Source organism: Salmo trutta, chromosome 13 (assembly GCF_901001165.1).
Source record: "Salmo trutta chromosome 13, fSalTru1.1, whole genome shotgun sequence".
In the NCBI taxonomy this organism is placed as follows: domain Eukaryota; kingdom Metazoa; phylum Chordata; class Actinopteri; order Salmoniformes; family Salmonidae; genus Salmo; species Salmo trutta.
Window position 1 is genome coordinate 58195108 of NC_042969.1, and position 16514 is coordinate 58211621.

Genomic DNA, 16514 nt, shown 5'->3' on the forward strand with positions numbered 1-16514 from the left:
CTCTGGCTCTCTGTGCCAGGATCTGGGAAGAAAGGGGGGACCAGAGTTCAGTCTCTCGCTTGGAGGCCCTGAGAGAGCCAGGAGAAAGGGCCAGGTGTCTCTCTGACTCCCAGTTCTTATTTTAACACACTGTCTGGACATGAGGGAGGGAGGGAAGTGGAAGGGGGCAGGGAGAGAGAGAGGGAGAGAGAGTCAGAGAGAGGAAGAGAAAGCGGGAGACAAAGAGAAAGAGAGAGAGAAAGCACGAGCACATACTTAATCCACATTGTAGTCCTTTATTTTTTAGTTGCTCCTCCCACAGTATTGAATTGAAATGCATTACAGTTACATTGTAGAAAGCATTAAAACAAAGTACCTCAACTTGCTGATTACTTTTTTAAACGGATTATAAACAAAAACAAAAACAACAACGACAAAAAACAAACAAAAAACAAACAATCTGGTCCCTCAGAATGGGAGGATAAATGAATATAATCTGTTATTTATTATAGTTTTGGCACAAGGGATTAACATGGACTGAACGTCACACAAGCTTGCAGACCACCGTAGAAAACTGTCAGATACAGATCTATGGAGACCAATCATGCGATTATGAAGAAATTATACCTGGCATCTTTTTATTTGTTCATGTCTTTATAATGTATGTTTTTTCCATTTACAATTGAATCAATAAATTGGCGTACAAAAACCCCCCCAAAGTAATATCTATTCATCATCAACCAGTTTCATTAGAAGAATAAAGAGTGAATGGTATGTTTAATACTATCCGGCACTCAAACGTCATCTACAAACCCCATTGAGTTCTGGAGTAGGCCCCAGCGAGGAATCTCCCCTTCACTATGGGTAAGAGCAGTGCTATTCAGTAAACAAACTACAGTTTGCCAAGAAATAAATACAATTCTCAACATACAACAGCAATAACATCAACAACAACAATAAAAATGTAGAAAAAAACCCAACAAAAAAACATGATTGTCTAAAAAATGAAAGACACGAGGATGGGGGTAGCTAACGACTAGCATTTAGGCTAATTAGTGGTATCGTTGGCCGACTACGATGAGTTTGGGGTTTCGAGAAAGGGGGAGAGATGCCCTTTTTACTGTTTAATAACGATAAACTGCAGCACTTGCTACTTTTTCATAGTAAAAAAAAAGATTGTGGTTTCTTCTTTTCTTCCGCTAAAACGACAAACTACTTAGATCCTTTCACAGAGAGCGCAGCAGGGTGGGACCGAGTGCAGCTTCAGAGCCGCAGTTTGCAGACGCTCGTGTACAGTTCTGTGATTGTGCAGACACACGCAGCTATGCAAACTCCTTCTTAGGTGGTAAAACCAGTCCGATTTTTCTCCGTTTTCAATGTTTCTTTTTCTTTTGTTCTTCGTTTATCAACAATCTTGTCGTAATGCGTTTGTAGCACCATCGTTCTTGGAGAGGTGTGGTTCATTTGGACCCGAGTTGTTACTCAGCACCACCCTTCCAAGTATCCTAGCATTTATATAAGTACATGTTGATGGAAAACACCTGTTTATATCCAGGGGTTAAAGGGAATCATTCTCGTAACATATTTCACTGATACTCCAATTCAGCTGAGATGGTCTGAAGGCTAGGTGTGGCCAGGTATAGGTCTAGGTTGGGCAATGTGGGGTTAGGTGACTGTATTGTGGCATGGTAGGTCTAGTTGGGATTATGTGGTTCTAGATGGAGCTGGGGTGGTTAGGTGTGGCGTGGTAAGAATAGGTTGGGTTATGTGCGGCTAGGTAGGGCGATGTGGGGCTAGGCAGGGTCTGTACTCTGTACACATATCAAACCGTGGTTGGACCGCGGTCCCGAATGGGTTCTTCAAATACAAATGACATCACACAGAGGAAGAATGTTCTCAGCTGAGTGGACAGGGGACATTGAGTGGACACGTGACACAGTTCCACTGAGTGGACACATGACATTGACATTGAGTGGACACGTGACACTGTTCCACTGAGTGGACACATGACGTTGAGTGGATATGTGACACTGTTCCACTGAGTGGACACATGACATACTCTAGCAATGTAACATCTAACAAAACCATCTCCATCCTCCCTCCTACCAGCCGCCGCTGCTGTGCAAAACATAGAAACTCACCAGAATAAATACAGATATTATTATTTATCATTTTTATTTTCATCACCATAATCAATAATCACTATCATCATCATTGTCGTCGATAATAAACATAATGACTCAATTTAAGGTCACAGGAGGGATGTTTGTTGGATCTCTTGGAGGGCTGGGCTGGGCGGTTCTCTGTGGACGGTGATCCTGCTCGTGTGTAAGGCAATCTGCTCAGCAGTCAGATGGGCCGTGGTTCTGCTCGGCAGTCTGTGACGGGCCAAGGGCTAGAGGCCCCGCTGACGGCCCCCAAGGGCTCCCAGTGCGATAGGTCGGGGTCGGGGGGGTTAGAGGTCAGGGATCGGGGTATCATACATGGCTGAGGGACTGGATGGCACTGGACTCAGCAGCGGCCCGTGCCAGGCTGTGCCACATGGTGGCTGGTGTGTGGTTGGCTGGGTGGAGCGCGTCCTTATCAGCCAGAGACAGCATCATGGCGTACGCCTGGGGAGAGGGAGAAGGACAGGTTAACTCCAATACACCTAAAGTCTAAATTTACACTCACACAAATGCACAGCACATGCATGAGCACACAAACACGGTTACATATCTATGCATGTCCCCCCCCCCCACACACACACGTGCATTTACATTTTAGTAATTTAGCAGACGCTCTTACTCAGGGCGACTTACAGTAGTGAGTGCATACATTTTCAGACTTTTTGTACATTATCATGTTATATCTCACACACACATCAAACACACACACCCACCTGGGACTTGGATTTCCTGTACAAGGGCTGTTTGACGGCCTCAGGCAGGCTGGGGGAGCCGAAGGCGGTGCCGTCCCCGTCACTGAACTCACTGTCTTCCATCTTATGCATGTCAGAGAAGTGACGGATGTGATCCAGCGCAGAGTAGCTACTCTGATCCTCTTCCTCCTCATAGCTGGAGAGGAGGGAGACAACCGAATCCCTGTCAACATTCAATTCAACTTCTCAACTCAAGTCAACTTAAATTAATTCAATTCAACTCAATTCAATTCAACTCAACTCAATTTCATCCAATGATCCCTTCGGGGGGGGGGGGGGGGTTTAAAGAATGGCAATATACTGTCACAATGTCTTAGCTTGGTACATATATGTATGTGTCCATATATTTTAGTCTACATGGTTGTGTGAGTGGATATTTATGCTGGAGGCATATCCTCACTACTATTACCTCCTTGGGGAGGTCTTGCAGTTGAGGTCCAAATCGCTAGGTCCGTCAAATTCTATTTCGTTGTGTATGATGTCATCATCAAGTTTGCTGGGGGGAGTTTCGTCTCTAGGTTTCCCAGCAGCGGAGTCGCTCTGCTCCCCTTCCTCCTCCTCGGCGCCAAGCTCCTCCCCCTCCCCCTCCTCCAGGTCACGTGACCCGTGGCTGGCCATCAGGGGCTTCTCCTCCTCGAAAGGACCCCCGTTCAACCTAGCAGCGGAGACCAGGAAATACATGTGTAAAACCTAGCACATCACTAGCACAGTACTGCAAAAACTTTACACGAGCAATATACACACTCACACGTAGCCACGTTGTATCCATACTGTACGTTCTGAAGCCAATTCTAACCTTCTATCATTCCCATGCACCATACAGTTATGGATACAAGGCTAACTCACAATCATTCTTACATCAAACTTTAGAATGAAATGTGGTCTTGTGGTCTTGTATATTTTGGCCAGTCAGTCCCTGTAAGAGTCCCTCCTTCCTGAGTGAACAATGGGAGTATAGAGAGGATAGAGAGCGAGTGGGTAGAGCAGGGTGGAACGAGCCATGGCAGCTGAGCTGGGGCAGAGAGAGGCAGAGCCGAATCCCGTTTGTCATCACGTCTCGAGGGCCCCTCTGGGCACAGGCTCTATGAGCGTCTCGCTGATCGCTGCAGCACTTAACAGCACTGCTCGGCCTCTCCCCTTGTTTATTTTCCTACTATCTCAGATTCATCTAATAGGCAAAATATTTAGCTGACAGACCCATTTGGTGGAAGAGTTATGAGGGCCTTGCCAAGCGGCCCATTTCCCTGGTCCCCACTGAGAGAAAAGGCCCAGCTATGAAAACCTGACTGGGGTTGTATCTGTCCACTGTCTCTGCAGCCTCAGGAAACCACCATTTGGTAAATCATCTTGAACCACATTAAGACTGATTCACTAATTACACTCCGGGACGTCTCTCGTCAGCTCCCAACTATGTCTGTTTCTAGACGAAGCTAGCAAAGAAAGTCTGGCTGTGGACCCTACTTATACACCCGCCAAAATCACTCGTAGATTAGAGGACCCTGAACAGTCCAGGAAATGATCTATTTGGAGAAGAAGAAAAGCTGAGTTTGCAATGAGTCGAGAAGAGAAGGAGTGGGAGAACAATTGCGGTAGATATTTTTGAGAATTTGCTATCCATCTCTAGGTATATCAGAGTGGTGCGATTATAGCGGGAATTAGACAGAGTTGAACAGCAACACGCCCCCTGGGTGGGACTGGGAGAGGGCCAGGACTGCCAAGGCGGTAGTTGCCATGTCGTGTCGACATTGCCGCGCACCGCATAGCGAGACCAGCAGCGCCGGCCGAGACGAGAGCCTCTGTGATTAAGAAAACAGATTCGTTAATTACGCTTTCAAACGCGGTAATTTGCTGGAGATAAAGTATCTATCAGAAGTAGTCAGGAGCGCCGCACTTTGAAAGGAAACACGGGCCGACCCCCTGACCCCACCTTCTCCGACTTTCTTCCTGTAGGCGGACATGTTGCTTCCAGATGTGGGAGCTAGTCGCTCCCGGGTCCTCCTGCCTCACCCCCTCCTCTCCCCTCTCTCCCCTCTCTCCCCTCTCTCCCCTCACCCCCTCCTCTCCCCTCTCTCCCCACGTCTCTGTGACGCTGCACCCACAACCCTTTTTTACACAATCAAAAGAAAGACCGAGATCTCTACCTCTACCTCCCTGATCAAGGCACATAAAAACAAACCCGCGACCTGTAGCCGACCCCTATCCCAAAGCTGATCATAGTTTTACAAGAATTGATTAGCATAATCATCAGCCATAATTGTATGCAAGGCCGATACCGGTGCACATGCATGGCCCAAAGTCAACAGTTGTGAAAAGCTCCAGCACGTTTCCAAATGTGGTAATTATCACAGATGTCGTCAGTGATGATTGTTTGTTGGTCTGAGACTCCCTGGGCGACATTAATACATGAATACACACACACACACACACACACACACACACACACACACACACACACACACACACACACACACACACACACACACACACACACACACACACACAGAAATGAATAAAGGCTGAAGTGCATCAGAATGCCCTAGCAGGCCAGCACAGAGAGGCCGTGTCCATCCATGTTTGTCTATAATCACCTCAATGTTTAGCCTCAAGCACTGAATATGTGCTGCAGAAAAGCAGGCCTCCCGTTTGTGCGTGTGTGTGTGTGCTACAGAGGATAAGATGAATGATGAATGTGTGTACTGTTTGTCCAAGCATTGTTTTGGGACACACACATACATATAGTATATGCACATCCAGACAAAACATAGGACTTACCCTTCCTCAGAATGGTCAGGGGACGGCTGGTTCTGGCCTGTGTTGCCGATAAAGTTTCGTATTTCGTTGAAGTAGGAGTCCTCTTTGTCGTCCAGGATGGCGCTGCTGCTGTCCAGCTCTGACCGAGGGGAGGACGCAGCCGTGCCTACAGAAAGACAACATTATAATCAGTCAGTTTTAATATTAAAATAATACAATTAAGACCACAGTGACAGCCCCATTGGATTCTCCCTTTGGATGACAAGAAACTATTTGAAATCAGATACTTGATGAGAAACCAATCCCCCACTGGTGTACCAGTATGTACTGAATGTCCTGTTGGTGTTGGACCAAGGCCTGTACGAATAGCACACTTCCACTGGCCTTATTACCTGGAAGTATTTAAGTGAACCAATATTATATTGACTCTAATAAGTGATGGGACCATGTGTATGAGTCTCTAGGTTTCCAGAGAATGCCAATGTTTGCTTTAATAAGTGACTGTATCTGATCAACTGGACGAGCTTCACAACGGGCGTCTGGCCAGGTGTCGCCTGCTTGCCTCCACGTTTCTGATGTGATTCAGTGAGTCGCTGCAACGCAGAGCGACCTATCAAACTCAACCAGCGATGATTTGTACCGCCGAAAGCAGCAGAGTCGGTGAACATTCAGAACGCAATTGTGTTGTCGCAGAGATGGACGACAGATGCATTTAATCTAATTTCTTAGCTTCCCCAAATTCTTTCTTTAACCGTAAGTAAATTACATTTCACATTATATACAGCTGGAGAATTTACGGAGGCAATTGAGGGTGAGTGAGTGAGTGAGTGAGTGAGTGAGTGAGTGAGTGAGTGAGTGAGTGCTCACGCAGTATATAAATATATCTGATTTGATTCATCAGCAGATTTGTTCATTTCGAGAAAGAAAGACACACTGTTGAATGCTTCCGCAGTTTTATTGCGCAACGCTTGGACCCAAAGGAGTTCGTAAGGGTCGAAACATTTCACAATAAAACTGTGGGAGCATTAAAACGTGTATCTGTCTTTCTTTCATTACGATATTTTTTGTATTTACCTATACAAACAAGCTAAAACTGGACACCTCTGAGAACAAGCCATCTCCACCGGCTAGCTAGCTAAATCAAGGGTGAGCAAGGGTGAGAGAGAGAGCTCAGCCATCCACATAAAGAGCTGGGAACATTTTCACGCTACGAGAAGTTTTACACCATGACGTCACAATCAGAACGATTGGGAACTATTTCACACTGGGTGTATTTTTACATGACACCCTGCACCTGCAAGTTACTGGATATAACTACACTACTGCTACACAGGTTCATTTCCTAGGTTTTAGTAACGCACCACTCATGTAACAAGGGCTTTATAAATACATTTGATTGATTGATTGATTGAGAGGCTCTCTCACCTGAGAGGTTACCGTTCTCGTGCTTCTTGAGGTGACGGTCCAGGTTGGTCTGCTGGCCGAAGCAGCGGTCACACAGGTGACACTTGAAGGGCTTCTCCTTGTTGTGGATGTTGCGGATGTGGCGCTGCAGGTTGGAGGAGATGCTGAACGAGCGGTCGCAGTACTTACACCTGAGGAGACAGATAGGTAGGGGTCACTCCTAGAGGTCAAAGGTCAAACCAGGTGGGACTCATGGGGAACAGTACAAATACACTACACACATGCTGGAGTAGATATAGTAAAAGCAAACACACAAAGAAAGACATAGGCCTTAAAGGGATACTTCAGGACTTTGGCAATGAAGCCCTTTAACTACTAGTCATATGAACTCGTAGATAGCATTTCTATGTCTCTGCTTGCAGTTTGAAGGAAGTTGCTAACTAGCGTTAATGTAATTGCTGAGTGCTGTTAGCACAATTACTGGAAGTCTATGGTAACTGCTAGCATGCTAGTAGATACCATAGACTTTCTAGTCATTACGCTAACGCTAGTTAGCATTGGTTCGCAAAACTACGTCTAACCTCCTTCATACTGGATGCAGAGGCATACAAATGGCATCCATGAGTTCATCTGACTCGGAAGTATCCCTTTAACAATGAATGATTCGAATGATACTGTACACATTCACAGTGGAACACACACACACACACACACACACACACACACACACACACACACACACACACACACACACACGTATTCATGGACAGACCCCACCATCCCCCAGTCTTTCTCTCTCAGACATGATGAAGGAGCTCGTTCAAGGTGAAACCAGCTCTGTCTCTTATCTCCAGCCAGAGCAATACAAATCACATTCTTCTCTCACAAAACAGGCATGCAACAAATCTGTTAGAGCCTAGCCCCCCCCCATGCAAAATTATACAAGATGATTACATCTTTTTTTCTAGCTGGAATTAGCTCGCCCGATTGGCCGTCCCTCAGGAGCGCCCAGTTATCTTCGCAAAAAGTGCAATAAACAGCAGAGATCTTTAATGATGTGCCAGCGGGTAGAGGCTCAATCTATCAGGCTGCTGCAGAGGCCTGAGGTTCTCCCCTGTGGTCAACTGGCCACCCCTGGACTGTGTACTGTATGTGTGTGTGTGTGTGTGTGTGTGTGTGTGTTTGCATTTGTGTTTGCGTGTGTGTGTGTGTCTCTGTGTCTCTGTGTCTGTGTGTGTGTGTGTGTGTGTGTGTGTGTGTGTGTGTGTGTGTGTGTGTGTGTGTGTGTGTGTGTGTGCGCTCAGAGTCGCCCCCTCCGACATCACAGTCCGGACATCTGCCCGTGCTCCTCATCACCCCCATTTTTCACCAAACTTCCTTCTTTAACCCCCCGTTCTCCTCCCCCTTTACTCTCCCTGCTACACCCTTCCCCCATCTTTAAGTTCAAACCCCCCTCCTCTCACCCAGGCGTCGGCCACCATTTTTCATAAGGCAAAACATTTTGCAGAATGATAATTGTCCCAGTCTTTTAAAGGCGTAGGAAAACATACAAGAATGCTGCCCGTAACTATGGACAGGAATTCTCTGGGAAAACATCCGTGTAGCAGCGGACTGGGTCTGATAGATGAACGATGGCTGTCTGGGAGGACTCAGACAGTGTGTGTAGGCTATCTGACAGACATTAACAGATGACTTATATTGTGATGAAAAGCTGTCCCGTCTTCGTTCAGTATTGTCTGTGCTCGCAGGGTGAGACGAACTGACGTTGGAGGAGGGTTAGAGGGATGTTATTCTGTCAGCACGGAATGAGCACTTCCTGTTCCCACATCACTCATCCCACGGCTGACCCTGCTTTAAGGCTGGGTATGTTCACACATGATGTGTGTGTGAGTCTTACCTGTACGGTTGCTCTCCCGTGTGTGTCCTTAAGTGGCGGGTCAGGTTGGCAGACCGTGGGAATAGTTTACCGCAGTATCTGATGGGCAGAGAACACCTCGTGTCACCATACATCTTAGAGTAAAATTACCATCAGAAAATGTATTCAAATGTATGTGGCATATCTTAGAACATGCAGTATTGACAACACACAATAGGAAAAACACATTTTCACAATAAATCCAAAAAGATTCAAAAGAACACCTATATCTCTATCAAAGAACTGATAAAACCTCCTGGAGTGCAACATCATTTATGCATTGTCTTATAGTTGCATAATTCCACTAACAAATAGCTATTTGAATATTAATTTCACTCCCACACTCAGCACCTGAAGCTAATGGAATGTGTGTGAGTAAGTTTATGTGTATAACGTCGCAATGGGAAGGTGCAGAGAGTGGGTGTGTCCACACACAGCAAAGCGTTAGATCAAAGCACCGCCGGGGCCCCAAAACCTCTCGTATTAATCTGCTAATCAGGGCCAACTCCCTGGGTAAACAGTGGGAGAGAGAGGGAGCCAAGCACGGCCCCTCACGGAGTAACACAGCACACACAGTCACCTCAAAGGGTTGACACTGGCCAGCCATGGAAATTAAGTAGAAATGTGTCTCAAGGACATGGAATGGAAATAGGCCATACACTCAAGGACATATTCACTTTTCAAGTTTAGGGTCTATTCCAATTCAATTCAATCAAATTAAATTCAATCCAACTCAATTCATGAGTTTAGAAGTACAGAAATAGGAATTTACCAAAACCATGGGACTTTCAATGAGAAAGTCACGAGGTCAAAATCAGAGATGAAGTCGTGTGAAGACAAAATAAAAAATAAAATACAGTTGTATAAAATCACCAAAACAACCTCTGGTACTATTTGCGGTAAACGGTTTCCGTGGTTACCTGCAGGTGTAGCGCTCCTTGCCCTTGCGCAGTAGCGTCTCGGGGAGGGCAGTGGGCGGGGCTCGGAAGTCAAACATGGAGGGGACGGAGCGCATCAGGTCACCTGACTCGGGGTTAAGCGAACCAAACGTCTCCAGCTTCTCCGCCATGTTCTCAATGGCCGACATCTGAGCAGAGACATGTCACATGAATGGTCAGGAAAAACCTTTATTGAACCTTCATTCAACCAAGTAAGTCAGTCAGTAACACACCTTATTTAAATTGACCACCTGGCAGGTTTCAGCATAACTTCAGGGGAAACTTCTGGAGTCTTCTGGGACATTGGGCTGTATTACTGACTCCCTTGCTTGCACATCATTCTCTAACCTAATGTCTGTGACTTAACAAAAACATTTTTTTTCCCATCAACAAAGGCATATCTATGATCTCTAGAACACTGCTTACCAGTTGTAAGGTTAAATGTGTCCCTCGATATCAAATAAAGCTCTGAATCCCACTTTTGTCCGAACCGCACCACATTGCTACTGTACAGACAGTGGTAGATTACGTGGTAGGAAGTGTTTTGCTTGAAGTGCGTGGTCTAACTAGGCAGTTGGATTCAGACGTTTATTTGATAGCGAGGGACACATTTAACCTTACAACTGGTAAGTAGTGTTCCTAGAGATGATGGATATGCCTTTGGTGATGGGAAAGGTTATTTGGGTGGAGCCCGACACATTAGATTAGGGTTATTTTCCGTCGCCACCCACCAGAATGATGCACAACCAAGGGAGTGAATAATACAGCTCAATGTCTCAAAAGATTCCCCAAGTTGCCCCCGAAGCGAGCAGCAGCAGTGTATATAGGCAGAGAAAAGGGGGCATGATGTTACAACACGAGTATAGTCCTTCAGAGAGAGGCTCTGCCTGGCATTGAGTTACGAGACACCACAAACCAAGGCTGTATTCAAACTAGGCAATATTGAAGATAGAAACCAATACTGTACTTTACACAGATCAGAGTATTCCTGACTGTCCTTTCCAGGGATGGTATTAGGGTATTTTATATGGGAATATTATGCTGCTTTATTCCACGACTAGTGGCCAGTGGAAGTCAGGTCAGGTGGTGCATGAATGTAATCAACTCTGTTTTACACACACACATACACACACACACACACACACACACACACACACACACACACACACACACACACGCATACACACACACACACACACACACACACACACACACACACACACACACACACACACACGCATACACACACAGAAGGACTGTATACAATTTACTAATGAAGGCTAACATTAGCTTTCATCAAATATGCATAAAATCCTTGGAGGAAAGTGGAAATATATGTACATGTCAGATGGTGTGTATGTCTGTGTTAGTGTGTGTGTGGTCGTGTGTGTGTTTGTGTGTGTATGTGTGTGTGTGTGTGTTAGTGTTTGTGTGTGTGCTGCATGGTGGTCATAATTAATTAACTGCCAACAATGTCTGTGAGAGAATATGTGTGTGTGTGTGTGTGTGTGTGTGTGTGTGTGTGTGTGTGTGTGTGTGTGTGTGTGTGTGTGTGTGTGTGTGTGTGTGTGTGTGTGAGAGAGAGAGAGAGAGAGAGAGAGAAAGAGTGTGTTAATGTGTGAGAATGTGTATCTGTGTGCTTGTTTGCTCTGTGTGTGTGCTTGCATGCTCTACGTCTGTTTGTGTGTGTGTGCACACTGTGCGCACGCTGTGTGTGTGCAGGGGCAGAGGAGTGATTCATATCCACTGCTGGGCTCTAAACCATTCGGTGCACAATGCAGGCAGACAGCACATTCGTCAATATGAAAGATGTTGACATTACTGATCAAGGGCCAGACACGGGCAATAATGATATCGCTGTGCTGAGAGGGGGCGGGATGGAGGGATGGGGGAGGAGAAGAGGAAGGAGGGGGGACGACGTCCCAGCAGGCTGCGGGACCTGTCAGCCTATCAGCCTATCTTGCACTGGACAGCTTTTTTTAAGGTGCCACAAATTTGCATTATTTTGCGTGTATTGAATTTTGATTGTGTTCCTTATCCTTATTTCAATAAGGTAACAAATCAGTAGTGATTGGGGGCCTCCGGCAGCGCCATGTGCCCTGTTCATCGCCTGACATTCCATCTCACTGTTCCAGCCCCCTGTTACTCTGAGACTTTACCGAGACGGAGAGCGAGAGAGAGAGAGAGAGAGGGAGAGAGAGGGGAAGAAAGAAAGAAAGATTGAGAGGGAGCGGTAGAGAGAGGGAGTGAAAGGAAGAATGAGAGAGCAAGAGACAGACAGACAGACAGACAGACAGACAGACAGACAGACAGACAGACAGACAGACAGACAGACAGACAGACAGACAGACAGACAGACAGACAGACAGACAGACAGACAGACAGACAGACAGACAGACAGATAGATAGATAGATAGAAAGAAAGAAAAAGAGCAGAGAGAAAACAGAGATGGAGAAACTGATCGATGATGAACGACCACAGACCTTATAGGCCAGGGCTGATTAAGAGTGACGGTTGGGTGTAAAGTTCCGACTGCGGGAGGATGTGGGGTGTCAGGTCCGTTTGATTATGAATATGCCAATGCTCCGTGCCGTGAATCAAAGGCTCCCTCGTGAGGGGGGGAATGGGAGGGATAGGTGGGGGTGAAATGCTTCCATATTTCTTGTGAATGTGCAATATGTATTTCATTGGGGCTCTTTATGGGCATGGGGGCTAAAGCTCAGTTTGTTTCCCTCCTTGCGCAATGAGAGGCCATTACTCGCCCGCGCATTAGGAGCCCTAAAACTGTCCGCCATATTGAGCCGTCATGCAAGATAAGACACTTTAGTTTGAGAGCGAGAGGCTGAGGCTAACCCTGGCTGTTAGGCCCACCCTGGCTGTTCTTCTGTCTACTGAGGCAACCCTCCCTCAGACACACACTCGTTCTCCTTCCTCTCTGGCTGTTCAGTTCAGCTGTGTTACTCTCTCTGTGAGAACACTCTGTATCATCTACTACCGGTGAGATAAGTCAGAATCAGAACAAACGGCTCTAAAGCCTTTGAGATTTTATAGATTTGTATAGATTTTAAGTCAGGTTTTCTAGATCTCATTTGATATAATACAGATTGTGAGAAGTCTAATTGTGGGAACAAGGAGGATAAATACCTACACATTTACTTAAATGTGATTCCAACAAAATCCCCTTCAGATGTAACCCCCCTCCTGTCTGAACTTGCTTGTTGCCGTAGTGTCTCTGTGGGGCCAGCTGTTGATTAGTTATCTTCAGATGTCAGTGATGCTGAGAGCGCCTTAATTAGCGAGATGCATTCTCAATTGTTGATCTTATCTGGAAACAGATGTTAGAGGGAGGAACTCCCCCTCCCTCCCTGGGTCCCTAAGAGACTGTTACCCTCGCGCTGATGCAAAGCAGTCCCCCTGTCTCCCCCCCCTCATCTCACCCGCTCTGTGCCCATTCCAACAGCCCTGCCTCCCTGCCTGCCAAATAAGCAAATATATATAGAACCCTCAGTGCCGCTGGCAGTACAGGGTGGAACCCTGCTGGAAATCCCAGGCCTGTCATGTGGAGAAATTATTGATTATAAATTAATCTAAACGGGAATTGTCAGACATTTACATGAATTGTTTACCAAAATGAGTGAAAAAGCAGATCGCTTGCAAGGTGAGAAAACCATGTTTCTTTTATGTGATCAAAAAACAGGTCTAAAATCCATCGATAAGAATTGATGGCTTATGATTGGATGATGCCTGGTGAGTAGTTGCTGGAGATTGGCCAGAGCTATGCGCAGGCTGAGTAACACGGAGGGTGTTATGATGAGGACCCATGCACACACAGGGGGAGTCTGGGGGTCTAGGGGAGGCAGAAGCACAGAGACATATAGGTATAGAGGAAACTTACCCAGGATCTCTGATCTGGCATACGAAACTGAGGGGCGGGACAGAAGGAAAAGAGCAGTCAGAACCAGGAAGTAGACCACGGATTAACAGCTTTTTATTGGAAGCACATGGGCATTGGGTGGGAGATGAAGATGTCACAAGGGGTCAGGTGACTTGGTAACAAACCCCTAACCCAAAAAATGTACAACTGCAAAATGAAGAGCCCCTGTGGTCAGAGTGTTTCTGGGACTGATTTGTGTGTCCAAACATCGTAAAGTAATAAAAATGGCCTAAACGCTGTTACTGTTTCTACTGATAGGACACCTCATTAAGCCACGTGCCATAGCCATGTGGCGTTACAGAGTTAGAGACTGGTTCACAGAGTGTGGAGAGGGGACATAAATCAGACGACTCAAACAGCCAGTAAAAACCAGGCCTGAAACGGTCAGTAAAAAACAGCAGAACCTGAGAAAATGTTTTCACTTTTCCTACGGGCCAATTTTCACTGCTGGGAAGAACCAACACATGAATGTCAACGCATATCGATACACGCACACTGAGTCACGCTACACACGATAGAGAAATCACAGGCAGCATAGAGTCTGGGGGAAAAATTCTGCAACTTTAAAAGGGTATCATTTTTTATATTTTAGTCAAAGACACATATGTGAGGACGTGTCACTTTGTGCCCTTTTCAGTCTTCCACATTCTCCCACATCTGGTTCAGATAGCTGAGAACAGGACAGACCAGACCCAAACATGCTTGAGCATGGATCAGACTGAACATTGGCTCTGGTCCCCATCAGAACCAGACCACCTCGGACCACCCCCAGACCAACCCCAGATTGCCTCACCGTACCTGGGCCTCAAAACCAAAAAGGGCCCCTGGTCTGGCTGTCTTTGTGAAGCTACAGTAACACTGAGATAGGACAGGACCTACCTGTGGATGGAAGAGGAAGCCGGGGGCGGGCCGCATGTACTTGTCTTTCAGAGCCTCAAACGGATCGTTCATCTTCCTCTTCTCAACCCTGCTAATATTACAACTCTATCAGTTCTTAGACACCGACACTCAAAAAGACATTCACATCCAACAATATAGGAAAAAGTACCTATAGGAAGTTAAAGACACATGTTGCTAACACAGAATGTAATAACACACAGCAGGTGTAAATGAGTCTGATAGTGAGTGACATTTGAACTGGGGAGGGTTAGTTCTAGAGATTCACAGTACCTGTAGATGGGGTCCATGAAGAAGGGGGTGGGCCTAGCGTGCTGCAGAGAGGTGTCGGCTTTAGGAAGGTCCACCCCTGCCTTGTCTTCTCCAAACACGTGGATCTTCTTCGACTCCTCCCTCCGGGAGGTCCGGCTACTGCTGCGATGCCTTGTGCCGCCCATGCTCAAATCCAGCGGCTGGTCCTGATTGGTGGAACGTGAGGAGGCCTCTGGTTTGGAATTGGAGACGGGGACAAAGGGGGCGGGGACCTTCTCCTCCTGCTTGCGCTTGGTGGTAAGGTCAAAGGGCGACTCAGAGGTCCTGCTCTGGCCTTTCTTGGTGGGTTCGTCAGGTGGGGACTGAGGCTCCCCCTTGAGGCCTGGAGGTCTGAGCTCTCTCTCTGGGAAGGGGTAGACGGGCGGGGAGAAGGTTGGGAAGAAGGGCAGGGGGAACATGGAGGGGTAGGGCAGGGCGCCTACCTTCTTGTCCTGCAGGCCTGCCAGCCCCGTGGAGCCAAAGTACCTCTCAGCGATGGAGGCGATGGCCTTGATGGAGTCATTGACCGCCCCTGAGACAGCCGTGTGCTCGTCCAGCGAGGGAGGGAACAAGGTGGGGCCGCCTTGGAACTCCTTAGTATGGTTACTGGTCAGGATGGTGGGGCTCTGGGGGCCTCCGCCCGCCTTCCTCTTGGGCCCCTTCCCGTTCTCCCGGGGTGCCCTCTCCCGCTGGCCTTCGCTCTCCATGTCGCTCTCCAGCTCCGAGCCTGACGTGGTATCCAGGTCGCTCCCACTGGGCGTGCTCACGTCATCCAGGTCGCTGCTCTCTGATTGGCTGCTCATCTTACCGCCGCCGTGCCTCTGCTTGGAGGAGGAGCCCTGAGCCTGTTGCTGCTCTGTCCCCTGTGGCTGCTCGTTGCCGGGCGATGCCTCCTTGCGGAGGGTCTTGAGCAGCTCTCTGGCCTCCTGGGCCCTGGGGCTGGGCGACAGGAGGGGGCCCTTGCTGTGCTCCGTACCTGGACCTGGGGGCCGTCTGACTGGGGAGGTGGCCGGGATGAGGGGGGGTCGGTGGTACAGTCCAGAAGAGAACAGGCCCGGGAAGCTGAAGGGGAAGCCAGGGGCGGACGGAAACGTCAGGCCACTGTGGTGCCGGTTCCCAAAGTAGTCTGCCAGGCTGGCACTGCTGTGCCCCATCCCGCCCATAGCGGCCTTGTCCATGGCACCAGGGACACCGGGGAGGGACATGCCCTGGGCATGGGCGAACAACCCCCCTGCCGTGAAATGGTTCTTGCCCTCACAGAAGCGCCGGTGCTTGTTGAGGGAGGAGGTGGTGCTGAACATCTGGCCACAGTCCTTACACTTGATCTGGGTACGGCAGTCGGCGTGCATGCGCTTGTGGCGGCACAGGTTGGAGAACTGCGTGTAGGACTTGTGGCACACCTCACCTGCAGGGAGAGGGAGACAGACACGGGACACTCAGAGACATGTCCAACACCACATACACCCACACATACACAGAGCACA

At 47.7% G+C, this 16514-nt stretch overlaps 1 protein-coding gene across 19 annotated transcripts in view; it reads right to left on the reverse strand.

Moving 5' to 3' along the window:
- Positions 1 to 259: 259 nt before the first annotated feature.
- Positions 260 to 16514, reverse strand: part of LOC115206170 (histone-lysine N-methyltransferase MECOM) — a 184622-nt gene continuing 168367 nt past the window's right edge. For 6 of the 19 annotated variants that reach the window (XM_029772828.1, XM_029772838.1, XM_029772833.1 and 3 more), the window contains 10 exons: positions 15013 to 16435; positions 14722 to 14812; positions 13804 to 13830; positions 9890 to 10056; positions 8952 to 9029; positions 7076 to 7245; positions 5672 to 5816; positions 3309 to 3554; positions 2861 to 3062; positions 2457 to 2591 (listed from right to left, as the gene is read on the reverse strand). In XM_029772828.1, coding sequence (XP_029628688.1) covers positions 2457 to 2591; positions 2861 to 3062; positions 3309 to 3554; positions 5672 to 5816; positions 7076 to 7245; positions 8952 to 9029; positions 9890 to 10056; positions 13804 to 13830; positions 14722 to 14812; positions 15013 to 16435 — 2684 coding nt within the window. Of the gene's footprint in view, positions 2592 to 2860; positions 3063 to 3308; positions 3555 to 5671; positions 5817 to 7075; positions 7246 to 8951; positions 9030 to 9889; positions 10057 to 13803; positions 13831 to 14721; positions 14813 to 15012; positions 16436 to 16514 lie in introns of all 19 variants that reach the window. The other 13 variants (XM_029772841.1, XM_029772827.1, XM_029772837.1 and 10 more) reach the window with 8 other exon arrangements.